Raw genomic sequence first — 21689 nt, forward strand, 5'->3', positions numbered from 1 at the left:
TCATCAGTATCTATATCTGCGAGGAAAATCGGATTCCAAAGGGCAGTGATGAGGAGCACATACACCATCTAATTGATTTATTAGCCCCCTGCGGCAGTGAAGTGAGTATGTAATACTGACTCCCCAGACGCTGTCGTTAATAATCCAGCATGCTTCACTCGCACTCGGGCTGGCTGGCTGTGCTTTCCTCGCCTTCTTGCTCTCTCTTCAGTCTCGGAGGGCTGTATTTTCCCCTTCCTCCCTCTTTCGCTTGTGCAATCTCAAAAAGCCAGACTCACTTCCACATCCTCTACCCACCACTCTCACTTCCTCCTGCCTCCTTAAGCACCTGCTTCGCTGGTCCTTGTGTGTGTGTGTGTGTGTGTGTGTGTGTGTGTGTGTGTGTGTGTGTGAGAGAGTGAGATTGTTTGTTTGTTTTCCAGCTTGCTGTGTCTTGGCTTTTCATTGCCCCATTTCTCCTCTTTGACTTTGCACATTTGCAGTGGAGTTGAGATGCCCACTCTCTGCTGAGCTTATTTCCTCGGTTCACCTTGGCGCACGTTACAGATCAAAACTCAGTCCAAAGAGTAAGCGACAAATGAAGCATAATGTAATAGTGACTTAATAGACACTGAATACCTGGTGAACAGTGAGCTTGCAATATATGGCATTATATATGGCATGAACTAGTCAATGAAATATGAAAGATGCCATCATCATATTTTAAATCAAGACCATGAAGTATTTTAGATTTGCTTTTTTTTATTATTATTATTATTTCATTAAAAGTTTTGTTTTCACATTATTCATTGTCACAGTTTTAAATATTTTGCCAATAACATTTTTTCAAGTATCAATTTCAATGGCAAAGCTACTATAAAACAACAAAAAAAATCACGTTTTGTATAATATAGATTTGTATGTAGAAACAAATGGAAAGTATAATAATATAGCCCCTTGTGTGAATAGTGCAGAGAAGCACACCTCATCTACTCTTCCCCCAGAGTAATGAAAAGCAAAACAAACATGCACCTACAAGCAAAAGGCCTCGGGAAACTTCAGCCAGTCACCATAGAGACAGCAAGTCGGTGTTTTGGTATGGGCCATACAGAACAAGGACTTCTGTACTATCATGCTTGGTGTCACCATACTGTGACGTAGGGTAGATTCTCTTCTGCTGTCAGAATAAGATTGAGTATAAGGTAATGCTCGACACAGGCATTTGAGAAATAATTCTGAAAACTGAGTAAGAGTATATTAGACTGTAATATTAAGAACTAATAGTGAATGCAGTACTATGGGTGGTACTGATGTTAATAACAGTACTGACAGTAACAGCTGCTGGTATTCAGTTCCTTTTTTGCAGGAGCAGCAGACTCTCGGCCTTTGGTTAATGAACTTTATCATGTACCCAAATACGGAGGTCGGCAAATTCTGTTCAAATATCTGAACAGAATCTGTTCATGATTGTGTGATTGCCACATTTGAGTAGGTGCTTGCACAATATACAGGCAGTGGACATTTTTATGCTGTCTTGGCAAAGGCTTGTTCGTGGCAGGTCTAAGAAAATAGTCCTAAAAAACGAAACTACAAACCACAACTAGGTTCCCATCCTTGGTGTTGTGTATTCCCTCTGTTCGCTTGTATGCTGCATGACACATTCATCTCCTCAACTATGACCAAAAAAAAAAAGAAATCATGGGAGGGAAAAAAAACTTTCCAAAAAGGCTTAGGATTACTCATTTCTAAAGGTGTTATTTTTTTAGTTCTATGTTTTGTTTGTTTTGAACCTATGGGGATTCTACCGAATGACCAAGTCTGTCTCTGTGGGCTGTCACTGGCCAACCTATAGTGCTCTGCATGGCTTAGTCTGGGTAAACAACACCCTCAGTCTAATCACACCTCCACCACTGCTCTGTGTACTAGTCACACAGTGTGAATGAATGCACACAGAGATTGGTATAGAGCACACTAAGCATGCTTTCTTCACATGGCAAAACATAACCAAACACTACAGGGCTTAGTTAAGGGTGACCAGAGTTGTGCAAATCGAATCTCCCAAGGCAGCTGCTGCCTAACAGCAAATAATGGGAAGATGGTTTGATCTAAAGCACACCTGCAGAATTGGGGCTCACAGCGACCTCGGACCCTGGGCTGTTGCGCGGTCCAGCTGCTCACCCTCTGTAGGCAGCGAGCACCGCTACAGAGCTGTGGGTACACACTCCCCACATCCGCAACAATTCCCCATCTCCTCCAGCTGGATGTGTGAATCCCACAGGGCACGACAGCCTCCCAGAAGCCTTCAAAAGACAAAGGTGTGCCATGAGATGATTAAACTATTAAACTTCACCTACCATAACGTAACGATGCTTCGGATGTGCACAGTTACACACTGGCTGTTGGGTGTATGGACATCATGTTTTCACCATAGTCAGGCAGCAGCAGGGTCCTGTCTGCCTCTCGGCTCTGATGACTGACCCCTAATGACTGACCAGAAAGCCAAAGTGAGCAGGTGGAGCCCACAGCTAGCGCAATAAAAGCGTCATAGCTGTTGGGTGATGAGGCGTTTAATGTAATTAAGCCTTCAAACTACAGTGGAATACATCTACTGATGGCTCAGGTTTCATCTACTGCTCTGGCTCTCGGGTTCATGTCTTTATTTCTATATATCCTAATAAGGGGGCGAGGGAGTAGTGGCAATTATGTAAACCCTTCAAAATCACATGTGCACAAAGATAAATCCATAGCGGAGGGGGTTCAAATCACATCCACTCCAGAGCCATGAAGAAGCTCTTCTTTTTTAAGGAAATAAAAAATCCATTTACAGATTCTCTTACCTAAAGCAACTTACATACAGATATCAGTCTGACAGTGTGTGCAGTCCCTGGGAATCAAGCCCATGACCTTGGTGTTGCTAGACTTGAAGGAACAGGGTCACCAACCCCAGCATATCAAATCTAAGCCCAGCTATAGATCCAAATGGCAGCTACTTTCTTTCAATTATAGATAGACTTTCACTGAGTGTTCACAAGATGTAGCTCTGCCTCATGTTAGCTACTTGGGTGGAATTTTCAGTTCATTCCTCTCTGGAAAAAATAATTTGATCTCACTATAAAATCTGTATGGAATCTTTAAAGCTAGTTTGAAAACAGCCAACAGTTGAATACACACTGTGCTGGCTTTCCAGACATAGACAGAGACCGGTTTTGGACTCAGTTAGAATGTAAATGGCATGAGACCAAAAATAAATTCTCTAGAATTCGCAGAATTCTATAATTCTCCAAAAATTCATTTTAGGACTATGTATAATTTACATCAGGAAAACCAGTAGATCAGACGCAACTACTGTATTGGTGATTCCACACCAATTCAACCAGGACTTGTTCTTTGGTATCTCTGGTTTTAATGCCATTATTGGACGGGTGGAAGTTGACCTGAAACTAACTCAATGTAAACGTTTCTGAAAAAATACATTTTTTTGACAATACAAGGGACTTTTTTTTCCAAAATTTAAAAAATATAAAAACATTTAAAATCAGAATTTGAAAATGAACCTCCAGTTGAACCTCCAATTTTTCATACATGATGCTCCAATCTGTTATAAAAAATGTTGAAATATTGTTATAATGAAGAACTATCCATGGCAACAGCCCTGGAAGGACTGGGGAGGGAGAGGAGAGTGTAGGTATCACAGCAAAAGAATCCACCTTGAACTCCATCCACACCGAATCCACACACACGAGGGCAATGGCGGAGATTCCTGCAAAGTGGTGTATACCATAAACCTTTGCGGCTTTATAAACAAGAGCTTTGTAAGGTCCTGGGGCCTCACATAATATAAATTGGTGCAAATAAAATAGGAGACTCATTTTTAAAAATTAAATTAAAATTTCCTTCTTTTTTTTTAAATTTAGCAAAAAAAATCATTTTGCACCATTATAAAGCACTTAAAAGAGCACCTGTGCATTTCTGTATCTTAATTAGGGCATGACACATGCAGGAAAACCTTTGATGAGTAATTGTTTAATCATCATTACTAAGGTGGAGTTAGTTTCAGGTCAACCTCCACTCATCAACTAAATAGCATCAAAATCTGAGATTCTGGGAGATGACCCTTATGTCACAGTGGACCCAAACTAAGTATTTCAGGTTCTGCTGAGCACTGGTAATGTTCACTTTCACAAACATACTGATGCTTAACACACATACTCTCAAACCTAAAAAAAAAACCCAGAAGCTTTGCTATATCAATTAATATCCATTAAGTAATACCTAATTGAAATGAACTCATACACGCTAACCTACCTACCAATTAATACATGCTAATGGGGGTCAATTAGTTTAATTTGGTTTGTATAGTAGTAACCTGCCTACCTCTGGAGCATTAGTGGAAATGTTATTACATGTTTATGTGAGCTATTCTGAGGTAATGAGTCCCTCAGAACAAACCTGTCCAAGTAGATGGTTAAAAGTATGTAGTGCCTGTCAGGCCTTGCGTAGAGTGCTGTGTTAGAGCTCAATTGTTAAATATCCATTCTCTGTCCCTGTCTCCCAGCATGCATGGTAAATTTTCTATGAGATTATTGATTATTCCTCTCTCCATGAATCTGTCTGGGACATTCATGTCAGGGGGGAAACTTGTTGGTTTCGAGCAAACATGGGGTGAAGGGAAAGGAAGACAAACTATATGTATTTAAAAATAGAATTTTCATTTCTCAACATTTCCTGGTTTGAAAAACTGGACCAGATACTGCAATACTGAGGGGCTGACAGTGGTTCAAAACAAACATAAATTGTAACCATCAGTCTTTAGTTGTTTTGTTGTTTGCTTAAATTCCCATTGTTTATACAGAACGTCTTTACACCGTGTAAAAATATTCTCTGCTTCAGATTGGTGAGATGTAGCCAGAGTTCAGCTGATGAGCACAAGGGGAAGAGGAAGACTTGTGAGGTTCACTAATTTATTTCACTCCGTCCTGACGTAAGTGATGTTCAGCCCACAGGGGCCCGTGTCTGGCGTGCATCTGCTGTCTAATCAAGTTTGATCATTACCGGAGCCACAACCAGAGAGCAAAAGAGCCCGCTCTAGGAAGCTGAGTTGGACTGAAGGGCTAACGTGCTGTGTTCTACTGAGGGCCTGCTCCATTTCCAGGACATGCAAGCTCTCTACTGTTTAATGGTTTTCTGAAAGCACTAAGCTCTCTAAAGAGCCACTATTTGAATGAAGAGTTATTGCCATATCTGCAGTGTCTAAATCAGACGTCCTCTTTCCTCATCACAGCCCTCGTGTCTGTTTTTTTTTCATTAAAAGTTAATCTACAAATAGATCTTGAAATGTGCTTTAAAAAGAGGTTCTCTATGAAGAGAACACGCTATGAAAGGAACACAACCCCCATCAAGTGTACCACAGATCATGTGTAGCAGATCGATGAGGGTTTACTGCACTGCATGTCATTTAAGGCTAAAAGTCTGCAGTAAGAGCAATGTAAACTTAAGGCAGCATGGATTGAATGTTTCATGTTTTAAAAAAAAAATAATTTAAAACTCCAAAAGTGTCCTTTTGGACTCAATTGTTTTCCAGTACTCATATATTTGAGCACAAAAAAATGCCTTAAGCAAGTCATACTACTGCGCCCCGCCTAAATGCATCCAAATAAATAAATACAGCTGGTTTCCCAGCGCATACATACAAATTAGCCACATTCTCTTATATGGCTGCAAAGCTAACACTCCCACACTTGCACACACCCAGTCCCGGTCCTCAAAAAAAAAAGTATATTTGTTTTGTTTTTGCAATTACTTTATGTAGCACAGTGATTCCCGACCCATTTTGAAGGTAGAAAGGTTGCACTTTGTTCCACTGCTCCTTGTTCACATTTCCAGGAGAGCAAGATGACGCACCTCCAGTGGTTTTATTTCCATTTCATATGTGTATACATATTAGTTCTTGGGTGGGATGACCATCACCGGATCCCCAGTCTGAGGTCTCCACATGAGAACCTGGGCATCGTTGGCATTGGGCTTGACCATGGCGTTGGGTGGGATTGGTTCGTTCTTGCCCAGCACCTGTGGTTGCTGCTGTGTGAAGGGCTCACGCAGCCTGGCCCTCTTGCCGAGCGGCTTATCCGGGTCCACCTCGATGTGCAGTTTCATGCGCCAGCGCACCGTCTGCAACACCAGTGTCTCCCCCGATGCCTGGTTGATGGCCACCAGCCACGTGGTGAAGCTCTGGTCTCGCCAGATGCTGCTCAGCATTGGCACGTTGCTGTCACTAACAGGCACGCCCCACGTTACACTCGGGTAAAAGTTGTCATTCATGCTGACGGTGAACTTGGTGTCCTTCTTGGTGGGGCCCGTGATGGTGCAAGTCTCTGTGGTGTTGCCATACCAGGGGTAGTTGACACCGTCTGAGTCGCTGATGGCCTGGATCTTACCATCGCGCAGGTCTGGGAGCTCCCAGCTCGACCTGCGAGACAGAAACACAGATGACCACTTTGGAAAATAGCCCAGAAGACCAATCAGGAAAAACCACCACGAAAATTCACTGAGTTAAGGATTCTTTGGTAACCATGGCAAATTGGTGAGAAAGGTAGTATTGGAGCAGAAGTTGCTGAAGGCTAAAGACTTGTGTAGGATCAGGTTAAAGATAGCATAGTGACTGCATCACATTTTCATGTTTGGGGCTTTCTAGGTTAGAGGGGAGGGAATTAAAGTCACCTCTTGTTCAAAGAACATCACAGCCATTGTAAACATTGTGTGTGTCTCTTTTAAGCTCCCAACAACTCCCAAGATCATCTGGCTTGCCTAGTAAATCACTCCAACAATGGCAGGTATTATCACGCCACACAAAGTTCAGCAGAGGCATCAGTGCGCAGCCAGTGAGGAGCGAAGCTCGAGGCTCCTAGAAGTCCCGCCTCGCAGGCTGTTCTGGCTGTTCTGAAAACGTCGACCTTGTTCACTTAGAACTCGCGGGATCAGCAGTATGGCCCTGACCGGGAGCCACATGAGCAGAAATACACAGGCATTTACCCGACAGCAGGAGTAGATTAAAGCACAGTGTGTGTGTGTGTGTGTGTGTGTGTGTGTGTGTGTGTGTGTGTGTGTGTGTGTGTGTGTGTGTGACAGCAGTGACATTTTTAAAAAAGAGGTCAAGCTAAAATGTTTGAAGGTATACTTCTTTCATCTATTTTCAGTCTGGAAAGTTAATATTCCAAACAGCTGCTGAAAAGAAGTATAAATTTAATACAAGTAGTACACAGGAAACAAGAGGCCTGTTCTCCTCACTGCAGTATGATACCATGTGTTCAGCCTGCCAAAATAAGGGCATGCGCATGCACACTTTTCACTGTGAAGGACAGGTTTTCTGCAGTGCTGAAGCAGAGGCAAACATTCACACATACCTTGTGGGGTTTTTTTACAGACTTCCTGTCTTATGATGACAATGATTGACTGTAACGTTCACTAAGTGCTTCTTTATTCAACACCAGAAATGAAACCACTGGCTTAAAAAACCAGAGGCTGTACTCTTGTGCTAGAGAACACCTTCTCCATTTACATTTAATGGATGATCTAATGCTGAAAGACGAGTGGCTAATCAATGTGTCTGCACGAGAGTGTGTATTTTAACATAGAGCTGTTAATTAGCAGGTCAAAGTGCATCGTTCAGACTGGCTGGAACCTCGGTTAATAGGGCTCGACCTTATTATTATTCTTACATAGAAATTAACTGCACACTCTTAGCATTGCCTACATAACACCAGGGCTGATATTATAGGCCAGTCACTAGGTTCTTTGTAGATTGTTAAATCTGCACTGAAATGGGTAAATTATCTTACTGTCAATACTGTTCTACTATGAATAGTGTAATTTCTAGAAATAGCAAAAATCATTCTAAATATTTACTATAAGCTCTGTTTTTTCCCTCAGTTCTACTGTATTTTGTTTACTTGTTCCTTTGACTGTGTTAATATGAACTACTTCCAGGACAGACTCTCTTTAAGTGATGTGTTAGTTGGCTTATTAAAAAAAAAATTGGTCCTGATTTGTGTATTGTTGCATTTTGATGGTTGGCAATGGCTGCCGTTGTGATGTTCAGATGACTTTAAAGAGTACATGGCATGGAGACACAGAAAAGTGGTTGGTTCACACCAGCACAAGCAGACTGCACAACATCAGTCGTCTCAGAGTCTGAGTGACCCTGTGTTTGTCTGTGTCAGTGTGTGCATGAGAGAAAGTGGGAGGCAAGGAATTTCCTTTCTGTTCACTGTGCACCTTACAAAACTTATGCAGCTTCTTTCATAAATCTGTCTATACCTAGAAATACCTCTATCCTTGACCGGCTTGGGTTTACTTTGGGAGAAGCTGTGTGTGTTAGATTCAACAATGTTCATATGGTGTCAGTAAGGAATTTCAGTAAGAAAGAATACAGGACAAACTCCTAAAGGTCCTTAAAATGCAGGTGTGCATATGAAGCATGTTCAGTAGTTATTCAGTAGTTATAAAGGCAGTGACATTGACAGCACACAGTATACACTAGTTCAAGGCATTCTGACTTGCTCTTATTCCTGCTTCATTTCAGCTCTTCTACAGGATGCAGCATCACTGGGATTTAACCCTAAATGACCACATTGCAGCTAAAGGGCCCTCCACTGCTTTCAGTAGGTTTGCCCCTGATTACAGAGATACTGAAACACCAACACACATATCGCAATCACCATTTCAACATAGGAACCCAAATTAATAAATTACAATTAATTAACCACAGTAGGGGGTGCATAAGAAATCCCACACAAGGTCTGCACAAGCTTGTAGACCCTGTTCAAACAGCATTGGTATTTTCAAACATGTTGCCTTAAGATGTGACACAGTAATGTGTGTGTGTGTGGGGGGGGGGGGGGGGGGGGGGGGGTATTTGCTTGTTTGTTCTTTTTATTATAGGGAAATAGGGCAAAGTTTCCACAAAGTATAGTCCTACAAGAAGTAGGCCATGAGCAGTAGTGACAGTATGTGGGCTACATAATGTCATGAGATGTCTGAGCTGCATGATCTGAAATGAAAACCACCAACGGTCTTTGTGTTTTACGTTTCCTCGAAACTGGTTGCATGTATGATTATGTATTTTCCTGTAGTTAGTAGTTTCTAAGCAGCACTTCACCAAATACTGGCAAATTTCTGACAAAAGTCAGAACTATATAGGGAAATGTACCTAACATACTCTGCTAAGCATAATCAGACCTATTTTGTTATGATGTTGTACTGTCAACAGCAGTGCTAAAGTCAGTAACACCTGAAACTACTGTTTATGAAAGGCAATATGCTGAGCCTGTTAAATTACATGATTTAAAACTTTTTCATTTATATTAATTTTGTCTTTGCTTATGGACAGCAGCTACCTTAAATTCTTAAACAGAATTCTTTGACATTTCTGACATGTTAATCCTCTAATTCCTTAAATATTTTACTATGTCACTTTTGCACATATTTTAAGGTTTTGCCTTTTTAAAGTGGGTCTAAACGGTGTAATTGTGTGTATGCAGCATGGTATGGTTATTTGCACCATGACCTAAGATGTCAAAAGTGACATATGTAGATACAGCCTGTTGCGGAAAGCAATACGGAAATGTCAGAATTTGCACTTCCCAAACAATACGTATATTTTTCAGGTGCAAAATCTGTAGTTCATTCGATAAATGATGCTATATTTGCAAGACACCTTTTAATATTTTTGATTTGTGATTGATGGTCGTGAGAGAACATTTGCGACGCACCATTACTGTATATCCATATGCTGTTATCAGGTGCATTACGCATCACTAGGCTGCCTGCTTGATTTTTGGAAGACATCATGCGCAGTCTGCACCTTGCGATAAGTTTCAGATATGCACATATGCATGTAATGTACATTTCTCTAATTGCCATCGGTTGCTGTTCGCTGGATTTTCTTTTCTTCGTTTTTCAAGATGAGCTGAATACGGAAATGCGCTTTTCGAGCGCAGCGGAAACTGTACGCGTGTTGAGGCTGCATATAAACAGATCTTGAAACTCCCCATCATACCTTCCATGCGCTTAGGACTGGTGCAAGACACAGGTGTAAACACGGTTTCATGACTGTCATGAAAGGGGAGAAGGCTTTCAAACTCTTCTCCCCTTCTGTTCATGTTTGCTGAGTGATAATAGTGATTATGACAATGTGCAATTTCTAAAAAGTTGCAATGCTGCTTAGAAGGTACTTACATCCCTTTCGATCCGTATTTGTTGTAGAACTCCATGTGGTTGCATGCTTGAATCCATCCAACGGTCCATGTCTCCTTTCCGGCCACAGGCGGTACCAATACGCGAGCTGACGCTCGGAAGTGCGGTGTCCGGTAGCGCAGGACCACGCTAGATGACTCGTCAATGCTCGTAGGGTTGGAATCGATAGAGCAGTTCACCTCGAGAACCATGATACTCTCACGGAAGCTCTTTGGATTACACCTAATACTCTGAATGCAGCCCATTGCATTTAACAGAAATAAAATCCACAAAAATGTCCTAGCGTCTGAAGGAGACTGACGCATGGAAACTATCTCCGCAAAAATTGCATTCGTATTTTCTTCTTTCACGGAATAGAAATTAAATGGAGGGGTGAAACAGAGGACTCTCCATTCGGTTTGTCTTCTTCCTCTTATTTTTTGAGGTGATTAATGTGGGTGCGCTCCTCGAGATTTCAGTAGGCTATGGCAATAGTACCTCTGGACACTTGTGCCTAGTTTCGAACCTCATCTCTCCCCTTTCAGAACGCGGTCACTACATATGCAACTTTCTTTACCTTGTCCTCCTTCAGCAGCGAGCAGACGTCTCGAGGGCTACAGTGCCATGCGCACGTGCGTTCAATGACATTCCCACGCGCCTCGTACGGCACGAATTCAGTTTATGGCCTTATAGAGACTGCCGGTTGATTCCGAGCTAAGCACAGTTTACAGAAACTGCTAACGTAACATTTCGACGTCATATTTTGTCCAGTATTGCAAGCATGTAGTTGATATAAAACGGATTATGATAAGGATGCGTTTCGCTCGAAGCGTCGGACTTACATCTTTGAATGAATTGTCACAAACATCTGAAATATTCATAATATACTAATTGATTCGAATTATGAAAACTTTATGACGATAGGACATTGTATATCAAACAGTGCAATCTTACGGCGTCCTTATTACGTAAAAATAATATTGACATCTGTAATATGGATCCCATTTGCATTAGAAAATGTAAAATTAAAAGCACGCAAATGCGCCAACTAAGCAATAGACTAAATACGCTAGCCGCAGAATTAAAAGTTGCCGTCCTTATTGATATATCTGCCTCTAATTAATAGTATGAGTGTGACTGGTATCCCCGGTTATGTCAGTCGATAGAAATGCAATTTAATTTTGATTATCTCAGAACTCTAATGAGGTAAAACCCACAAACCGTGTAATTGTCAGAAGTAATTCCAGTTAAAAATTTCTTAAAAGTAAAGAGTTGCAGTGTGCTTGGCAGAAGACGTTTTAATCTTGATTTCCCTACATGTTTGGATGTTTTCAATCCTGTGGAAAAGTACGAATCTTGCTCAAATTCAAAAAGTATGAATTTAATCATGTTCCATTTCTTTGTCTTCTGAAAATTAAAAGTAGAGTGCTTCTTCAGAATTCGGAGACACTACTGCAGCATTCCAAAGGCAACCGGGTCAACTTTCTGTATCTATGCAGGCAGTCAATAAAAATATATGATAGCAAAAAAATGTATTGGACACATTAATATTTTAGATAATAGCAACATTCCCTCTTATCTCTTTGTTGGAACGTCTTTGCACCACAGCCTAATTCGGTCTCATTATTCCCTTGCCTAAGAATTTCATTGCAGTGAACCCCGACTGTTTGTGCTGCCACACTGTTTCAGACGATATGCCTCAAGCCCCGTTATTTTAAGTGCCTCCAAAGACACTTCCCCTCCACGAAGAAGAGGATTCTGGGTAATGTAGTGTAACGCAAGGATCGTGAACGTCTTAAGGTTAGTAGGCTTTGTTTTATGAGTACTGTGATGATGCAGATCGATAGGTGATTTTTCTTTTATTTCTTTGATTTTTCTTTTGTTAAATAAAATAATATTGCAAACTAAATGCAATATAACTAGTGATTTTAAATTATAAGCAAATATTTCTTGATTTCTAACAAAAAATAAATTGTTAGTCACAATTAAGTCCTAAAATTTCCAGTGTGTTCTAATTAGCACGAGCCATGCAATTGGCCCTTTCCTAATTAGTATTTTTATATTGTATTTAATGGCTGTTGACATATTTGTTGTGTATAAAACCTCTTTTAAACACCTTGCAAAATGCCAACCCTCAAACCGGAAACGCCTGGAAAGAAGGTGGCGGAGATTTAGCTCCATGACACGCTTTGGAGATCTTGGCCATTCAAATAGCAATATATCACATATGCTCTTAATAAAGAGACATACGCAATCCTAGTGGACACCACAATGCATATCGGGGTAGCGGTTTCCATCACTCCTAACAGAACTCTCATAAATCTGCATTCTAGTCGCACCTCCTCGATAGCAAGCCGCCTGCGGGGAAGTAAGAGAAGGCTTGTCTGACGCTGCGGTAGGCTTTTTTAAGCATTTGTCGTTGGGATAGTTTCTAAGCATCAAGCAATCCTATTTAAATATTGCTTTTTAATCAGTGGATATAGGTCAGATGTGTCGCCAGCGTTGTGTAAGCCTAGCCTTTCATAATGGCCCGCCTAATACTGTTGATACTGTGTGCCTTTGTTTCTCTTTGATAGGTTAGTTTGCACCCTTGGTCTTAGTATAAACAAGAACGCATACGCATTCCGGTAGAGCTAAATATAGGCTATCACGGTTCCGAATCACAACCCCCATCGCACTTAGACCTTACGATCTACATACGGCATATCATCTGGTATCTTCACATCCCCTAAACATCAAAACAAACCAGTCATCAAACGAACGTTACGGACGCAAGATGCCTATAAATCAGAGCCGAACCAGAGCGCGCGACCGCGGCAACGTCCTTGGCAGACCCGAGTTCTTATCACTGAATCAACCCTTGCGGAGCAGCAGCGGCGAGAACCGCGGAGCATTCAGAAGAGTGGGTCAAGCCAAGAGCCACCAAAGCCAGCAGAGTGATCCCCCACACGTGCCTACGGACGGCGCCAAGGACCGTAAAGAGCCGCAAAGAATGCCGGAGGAAGACTGCATGCAGCTCAATCCGTCCTTTAAGGGGATTGCCATGAACTCCCTACTGGCCATTGACATACATTTATCCAAACGGCTCGGGGTCTGTGCCTACACGTCGTCTTCATGGGGCAGCGTCCGTTCAATGGTCACTCTTCTCGCGCTCACCGGACACGGCATCACTTGGATTTGTGGTACTCTGGTGTGTCTCACAAGGAGTAATACCCTGGCGGGACAAGAGGTCCTAGTCAATCTACTGCTGGGTAAATACACTAAAGCCAGTGCTTTTTTTCTGGTGAACATTTTCCTTGCATACCATTTTACTAAAAAAATGCCTGAGTCAATAAAATGCCTGCACACGCGCGTGTGTTTGTGTGTGTGTGTGTGTGTGTGTGTGTGTGTGTGTGTGTGTGTGTGTGTGTGTGTGTGTGTGTGTGTGTGTGTGTGACTGTGTGTGTGTGTGTGTGTGTGTGTGTGAGAGAGAGAGTGTGAGTGTGTGAGAGTGTGTGAGTGTGTTTGTGTGTGTGTGTGTGTGTGTGTGTGTGTGTAAGGTAGATAGAGAGGAAGAGAACACTTAATAGTCACTACCAACCAATGAACCTTGTGCTAAATGAATAAGAGCTACACAGACAATATTGCAGCAATCAGGATGCTTTTGGCAGGTACTATATAAGCATACTGCCTACAGTATTGTGTGGGCAATCTCACTCCAAATGCCTCACCATAATAAACAGACTTGTATATTTTCTCTCTTTGGACTCAAGTTGTATTTTTGGGCAGTGGTGGTTAAGATCCTTGACTAGTTATCAGATGGTTGCTGTTCAAGCTCTACCACTGCCAAGTTGCCACTGTTGGGCCACTGAGCAAGGCCCTTGACCCTGTGTTGCTCAAATTGTTTTCGGTCATAATTGTAAGTTGCTTTGAACAAAAGTATAAGCTAAATGTCCTAAATGTTAAATGTCGGATCTAATCTAATGAGCACATGGACAAGAGTCTCATCACCAAGTTTCTTGAAACATTTTTGATGAGATCTTATTGTTCTTTTTAGGCATTAAATTATAAAAATATCCTTTTTTGAATGGTTTCACTAGGTTGTGCAAAACCAAGCCAACATGGTGAAAAGTAATATGCAGAAAGGTCAGTCTTCTAACATTTCCAACCATTGGTTGCAGATTTATGTCTCTTACAGTGCACACTAAAGAAACAATATTAAATCCCAGTGATCTAAAATCCCTCTCCTGAACTTTGTTTAAATGGCTGTGCCTGTGTTATGTTGATACCATGTAAAAGTTCTCCCTGTTTTAGGTTCTTGAGAACTCTTTAGTGTGAAGTAAAACCATCATTTTATACTGCTTTATTTTATACAGCAGTATAAAATAAACTGTATTACATACTCCCTACTTCTGTCACTTTAGATCAGTGTTCATTCATGTCATCATTACTCTCTTTAGTTTATAAACTAAGTTATAAACAAGAATGTACTAGGGCATCAGGTACACTCGATTCTTGACAAGAACAGCAAACTCTACCCATCATTTGACTGAATAAACTCTTAAAGTCTCAGACAGGTGCATGACATTTGTAACATGTATTTGAAACAATGGATGAAATGACTCAATTTTTCTGATGTTGGTACATTTCGCATGAGTGCTATTCTGCCAAAGATAGTGCTCGGACTTCTGCACACCATGATAATTGATAACCTGCAGCTAATTAGCTGATGTGGCCACAGCCGACAGCAGCTCCTGTGGAGGCATAGAGCTGCTCTCTGAATCTGGATGCATTCCTGTTTACACTGATCTGGTTCAGGATTTGCACCAGTTTTGCCCATGTGAGAAAACTGTGTAGAAGCAATGCTCTTGTGGCTGGCGCATTGGGTGCATAAGTTCCCTTGAGTAGTTGCAGTAGGACTCCCAAATCAAGCATGTATAATGCTTCTGGATAAAGTCCTTAGGATATGCATTCACCCGTAGGTAGCACATGGTGCGGGTGTGTACATTTATGTAAATGTAAATGTAAATTAAGAGATTTTAGGTGTAGCTTTTCTCCCAAACTGCAGTTACTTCTTTAAATACTAATATATTAACTGTTAGTGAGAATATTTAATGATAAGTTTTTGCCATAATCTGTACCCTAATAAATCATTGCAAATGGCTCACTTTTCTCTTTTAGCTGTGACATTAGTTCTATTTAAAGATGTAATGTAGGATTGCTGGTTGTATCTGTAGGGAAACTCAGCACAGATCCACGCTATAAATGGAACTGTAATTAGGCAATAGATAGTGAACATTTTGGCTTTAAAATGGTGTATTTTACGGGAGAGTCACACTACAGTGTTTATCACTAGGCAGTATAGCTGAACTTCAGTATAAGTCTAAATGGTATGTGACCAACTGCATGATGTCTTTGTATGAAGATGATATTACTTAGCCACAACAAGTATTGTGCTGTATAGTGTAGATAAATGTTGACCCTGTACCCGTTTATTGACCAATTTGCAATTAATTAACCATCATTTGAGATGGATATCCTTTATCATAATTGAAATAATTTCCTCTACTTTCAGCTCTAATTCTTGACATCATGACTGTGGCTGGAGTCCAGAAACTCGTCAAGCGCAAAGGACCATGGGAAATGAGCCCTGGCTTGCTGGACTACGTAGCCATGGACGTCTACTCATTCCCTGCAGCCCATGCCAGCAGGGCGGCGATGGTGTCCAAGTTCCTGCTCTCGCACCTGGTGCTGGCTGTGCCTCTGCGAATCTTGCTGGTCATGTGGGCCTTTCTGGTGGGGCTGTCCCGGGTGCTGCTGGGAAGGCACCATGTGACAGACATGGCGTGTGGCTTTGCACTTGGTCTCCTCCATTTTAGCCTAGTGGAGATGGTCTGGTTGTCCTCCAGCGCCTGCCAGACCCTCATCTCTATAGGAACGCTCAGCTGGAGCCCGTTTCGTTAGAGCCCATCCTCACGGCAGAAACGGGAAGTTTCTACAGGTCCGTGAGCCACCCTGAGACCTAGAGGCCAGCGTGCTTTAACTCTTATTGATTGCGCAAAGGAGAATGTAGACCTGGGGATACATATGAAATAAAGGGAAATAACCTCAAGAAGACAGTTAAATATATACACTGAGATTTTATTTGACCTGTAAAAGATCAGATGTGATAATTCCTTGATATACAAACCATACTCGAAGATGCACAGGACAGGGCAAATTGCCAGTCTTGGTAGCAGGGGAAATGGAGACTCTTCTAATTTGTTAATCTGTCAAGCTTCTCTCTTCTACTTTACCACTTACCTTATTTTATCAAACTGACATGCTTACTCGATGCAACAAATTATAGGGTGCATTTACCTTTGTATGTATGTGGTTGTTTCAGCTCTTTGCCTCTAATGAAAACCTCAGTGCCAGTGTAAAAATACAATGCCTGTGTGTGTTCTTTTAGTCATGAGTGATGTGCGTTGTAGTTTCATATGCTGTGAATGTGAAAGGGCTTGAACGCAGGTGTAGCTACTGCTGGCACACACACGTCATTTACACATCAGTCCCAGCTTCTGTCCACCTATGACACTGCTTCACCATGGCATGAATGTTGAAAGAGAAACGTGTCATCCATAAACCATTAGTCACTATGCTTTTGTGTTTTAATGTCCTCAGCAGCATACAAGTAAATTGCCATATGCCGTGTGTAAATGATCATGTATTAGCACACTGCATATCGTACAATATTGGGCTGACTATGTTGGGTTGTTACTCAGGAAGCCTTCAACGTGTTCAGTATATCATGTTTTTTGAGTACTCAAAATATGCTTTTAGCATTTATTTTGTTTGTTTGTCTGCACCAATTTCCACATTGGCAGCTGCTTATTTTGTGTGGGTGTGGGTATTTTCTTAAGTGTCCCAGTTACATAATTGTATAAGCATTGTATAAGCATGCATGCAATGGTTGCGATTCATTTTCAATTATGCACATGTTCATTCCAGGTGTAGGATGAGAAATTGTCTAAGAAGACAAGAAAAGGTTTTTTTCATTGTTGTGATGTAACATTTTACTTGTTCTTTCTTAGTATTCAGTTTAACCTTTTTTCACTAGTCTCTGGGCATACAATATAAAATCAACCATCTGCCATATTTTAGTCTGTTTTCCTTCCTGATTATTTACAATATTTGGGTTTTTTTCTGTTTAGCAAGTGTAGTTCTTAAACCCATATAGGCTAAAATAGTACATTTTATGTAATGATGAAAAATTCCATTCTATGTGACAACCATTATTAATATTGGTTGTAATATATGATGTATTAATAGGTTTTTATTTGTTATTTATTCTGTTATAGTCTGTATGCATGATCTTATACAAACCCTCACTGATCATGTGAGCTGGACTTTAATGTGGTGTTCACATTCATGATAATTCTAGCTCTCCTTACACACAGCAGATAAGCGAGCTGCTTGCTCTCTGGTAGATTAGAGTATCAGAGCTGACCATGCTTGTCTGGGTCACATGCATGGGGTTAATGTCTGGTGCCCATCAAATTTAACAAAAAACGGCAAGAAATGTGTCTTCTCTACAACTTTGTCAATACCGTTGGCTTTATGTTTACCTCTACAGTATTTACTGTAATAAAACTAGGGACACTGTAAATTGAATATTCACTGATGGTAATCGTAAAACAGACCAATATTATGATCTCCATAAACTTTGTCCATCGGACTGGCAGACATGTCTGCTTTGTTTATCCAATGTGAGTCTGTTTCCAAAGAAACGGGCACAGTGTTTATAGAAACTACAGGCAGAAAAAACATTTTTAAAAAACCCATGACAAAAAATATATATTTTCAAACAAAAACGTACTGATACAGTTAACTAATAAAGGCCATAAGAAAGTAATTCATCTTCTAAACTGCTCAATCCAATTCAGGGTCACAGGTATCCAGAACCTAGTCTAGCAGCACAGGGCCTGACACAAGAGCTAACCCTGGACAGAGCACACACACAGAGAGTCACCGCAAAAACACCAGCCAGGAGGAAACCAGAGTACCCAAAGAAACCCATGCAGGCACAGGGAGAACACATAAACTCTAGACAGGCAGAAATCAAGCTAGAAATCAAACCCAAGTCACAGAAGCTGTGAGGCAGTAGTGCTGACCACTGTGCCACCATGCTTCCCAACCTAATATGCTTCCACAATCAAATGTTTCCACAATTGGCTCCTTGCCTTCAGTGCTTTCGCAAAAAAAAAGAATCAACTCCACAGCTTCAATCTACATGACACTAAAATAATCCAGATTGTTTTACAGAGCTGAGCACCAGCTAATATTTTATTATACACCCCAGTTAATATTTTTAGACACACAGAATGTAAATATTAAATTGTATTGCACAATGAATTTAGGCTGCATAACAGATGAAAGTTTAGGGATTCAATTTTTTTTAAAGCCCTGCAGAATTAATCGCTCCAGGCAGAGGTGAATAAATGTGAACACAAGCACAATGGGCCAGTAAGTAGATGGATGTCCCTCAGAAGCATTGATTGGTAGACTCAGGATAGGCCAAGACTGATGGGGAAAGAAGAGGATTATTATGGGGTTAACGTGTGGGGGAGGGAGAATTATCTGATGGGTCCCAGCATAAGGCTCATCAAATGTAGCCGAGACACACGCCTTTCTGAAGGAACACAAGGAATTCCTGCTTATTACAGCATGATGAGAAACGGAATGAAAGCACTTTCAGTATTCCTGGATATGTGCTGGATATCAACAACTCCTTATCTTCTGGATATGTGCCTACTGCATTCAAAACCGCCAGGGTGGTACCAATCCTCAAGAAGGCCACACTTGACAGCTCCAGCGTTACCAACTACAGACCGGTATTACTTCTCTCTTTCCTCTCAAAAGCCCTTGAACGAGCAGTTTATAATCAATTGTCTCTTTTTCTCATCCAGAACTAGCTGCATGATCCCAATCAGTCTGGCTACAAACTGGCACATTCTACAGAAACGGCCCTCGTAGCAGTGACTGAGAAACTTCATGTCGCTAAAGCTGCCAAACAGTCATCTGTTTTGATTCTTCTAGACTTTTCAGCAGCCTTTGACACAGTGAACCACAACATTCTTCTAACTGTTCTTTCCAGGCTTAGTGTGACTGGCTCTGCTTGGAGATGGTTTCAGTCCTATCTGGATGGACGGTCCTATCAGGTGACATGGAGAGAATCTACATCCAAACTGTGTAGACTCTCCACTGGTGTTCCACAAGGCTCAGTATTGGGCCCCCTTCTCTTCTCTTTGTATACTCGTTCTCTTGGTGATGTAATATCTTCTCATGGTTTCTCCTACCACTGCTATGCCAATGACATTCAATTATTTCTTTCTTTTCCACCCTCTGACACGCAGGTCTCCAGATGTATCTCGGCATGCTTGACTGACATTGCGTCATGGATGACAGCCCACCAATTGAAGCTCAACCCCAGTAAAACTGAGCTTCTGTTCATCCCAGGTACTCCCAACCCTTACCATGACCTCACTGTTTTCTTTGAGAACTCCCTGGTATCACCATCCAAAGCTGCCCGTAGTCTGGGCATAACTTTTGACAACCAATTGTCATTCTCAACTCATGTTTCTAATCTAACCTGGTCTTGCAGATTCCTCCTTTGTAACATACCAAGGATTTGACCCTTTCTTTCGCAGGAAGCTACCCAGGTGCTTGTGCAGTCTCTTGTGAACTCAAAGCTAGACTACTGCAACTCGCTACTTGCTGGTCTTCCTCTAAGAGCCATCAGACCTCTACAACTTGTCCAGAATGCAGCAGCACGACTAGTCTTCAATCTGACGAAGTTCACACGTTACTCCACTGCTGCGCTCCCTTCATTGGCTCCTTGTAGCTGCACGCATCAGATTTAAAACCTTGATGCTTGCCTACAAATCCAAAAATGGACCAGCCCCTTCATACATGAGGTCAGTGGTCAAAGCCCGATCTGTACCTCGAGTACTTCAAACCTCAAGTACGGCTCGGCTTGAAATACCTTGCTTCAGGTCTCATGGACGACAAGCATCGAGACTATTTTCTGTCCTGGCTCCAAGATGGTGGAATAAACTCCCGCTTGCTGTCCAGACAGCAGAGTCCCTTGCAGTCTTCAAACGCAGACTGAAGACCCATCTATTTGCAGAATATTTAAAGGACAACTGACACTGCTCCCTTACTGACTGACTAATTTAGTACTTATTGTAGGGCACTATTTATGCTTTTTAACAAACTCTAGCACTTATTGTTTATAGCACTTATCATTGTTTAGGATAGACCTTATGTATTTTGCACTTCTAGGTATCAGCATTCATCCCTGTATTCTACAGTATTCTAGTTTATTGGTATGTTTAATTCTAACCTACTTTACTGTACTTGGATATATTCTATGAGTAAATGACAAAGCACTTTTGTAAGTTGCTCTGGATAAGAGCATCTGCTAAATGCCATAAATGTAAATGTAAATGTTAAAAGAAGTACATAAATGTTGATAAACTATTAAAGATCTAAAATAGGAATTACACTTTGTTGTTTGCTTTGGCAGTGTTTGGTGCATCTACTTTGTTTTGGGTTTTTTTTGGGTTTTTTTTTCAAATAAACATAAACTCTACTTTTAGGCAAGCCTAAAATACATCTGCTCAATATACGCGAGGTTCAGAAACCATAGCTTGACAAGGATGTCACCTAGTGGGGAATTCAAGCTAATGCAGACAACGCAGTGCAGAAGCGGACTGAAGGTGCGTTCCCATCGCCTAGTTCCCTGCGAAGTGGACTATACAAGAAATTCGGCCAGTTTAAGGGAGATTCCAAACCGAATGGAGTGAAAACATTCATATCGAAGAGAATTTTAGAATGTCCAGGGAGAAGTGAATAACAGTTTGTCACGATAAAGGAAGCTGACATGAAGGTTTATCCATCAATAATTGGGTTTTTCGTCAAGATATTCTGACTAGTTGAGCCTGCTGGCTGGCTAATTATCGGAGAGCAGTAAATAAACAGGAATATGCCAGAGCTTACTTATGTGCGTGGGTGCAATCAATATTTCAAAAGGTCCCAAATTAGCTGGAAAACGAATTTCACTAGTTAACTTGTACCTAGTTAGCTAATTATGCTGAGGTAGCCTAAATGCTGAGGTAGCTATAGGAGCTTGTATTAGTAAATATTAGTTTTGCGAAATATTATTTTTACGTGCAAAATATAGCCGACATTATGCATTAGCAAACAAAGGAACTGTCTAATTGCAACACACGTCATGTTTCTGCGTGCTGACGTTGCAGGGTATTCCAAATTAAGGGATTTAATTAACTGCAGTTCCCTTGAATCATATCACGTGATTAAAGTGTATAAACGCACTGACCCTGTGCAATGAATGTAGTTCAAGACAAGAAAAAACACCATCACTCCTAAGTACGATGTTAGCCTTTAACTTTTCAACAACTTGCATTCTTTTCCATATACCGTTTCATTTTCAACAACTC

The 21689-nt window shown here is 41.2% G+C and overlaps 2 protein-coding genes across 4 annotated transcripts; one reads left to right on the forward strand and one right to left on the reverse strand.

Annotated features, from left to right (window-relative positions):
- Window positions 1-773: 773 nt before the first annotated feature.
- Window positions 774-11905, reverse strand: fam78ab (family with sequence similarity 78 member Ab). Of its 3 annotated transcripts, none has more exons than XR_003411725.2 (3): window positions 10213-11905; window positions 5780-6445; window positions 774-2279 (listed from the first exon to the last, which is right to left on the reverse strand). XR_003411725.2 is itself a non-coding variant. In XM_027025897.2 (2 exons), exons 1-2 carry the CDS (start codon window positions 10533-10535, stop codon window positions 5920-5922), a joined length of 849 nt encoding a protein of 282 aa, XP_026881698.1. In that variant the 5' UTR covers window positions 10536-11905; the 3' UTR covers window positions 774-5919. The 3 variants fall into 3 exon arrangements, 1 of the variants encoding a protein (XP_026881698.1); XR_004776192.1 differs by having other exon boundaries at window positions 774-1652; window positions 2096-6445; XM_027025897.2 differs by having other exon boundaries at window positions 774-6445.
- A 459-nt stretch (window positions 11906-12364) lies between these two features.
- Window positions 12365-17323, forward strand: LOC113587011 (inactive phospholipid phosphatase 7). Its single transcript, XM_027025483.2, has 3 exons — window positions 12365-12604; window positions 12786-13460; window positions 15764-17323. Exons 2-3 carry the CDS (start codon window positions 12986-12988, stop codon window positions 16150-16152), a joined length of 864 nt encoding a protein of 287 aa, XP_026881284.2. The 5' UTR covers window positions 12365-12604; window positions 12786-12985; the 3' UTR covers window positions 16153-17323.
- The last annotated feature ends 4366 nt before the right edge of the window (window positions 17324-21689 follow it).

The sequence above is a fragment of the Electrophorus electricus genome, chromosome 6, assembly GCF_013358815.1.
Source record: "Electrophorus electricus isolate fEleEle1 chromosome 6, fEleEle1.pri, whole genome shotgun sequence".
Taxonomy (NCBI): Eukaryota; Metazoa; Chordata; class Actinopteri; order Gymnotiformes; family Gymnotidae; genus Electrophorus; species Electrophorus electricus.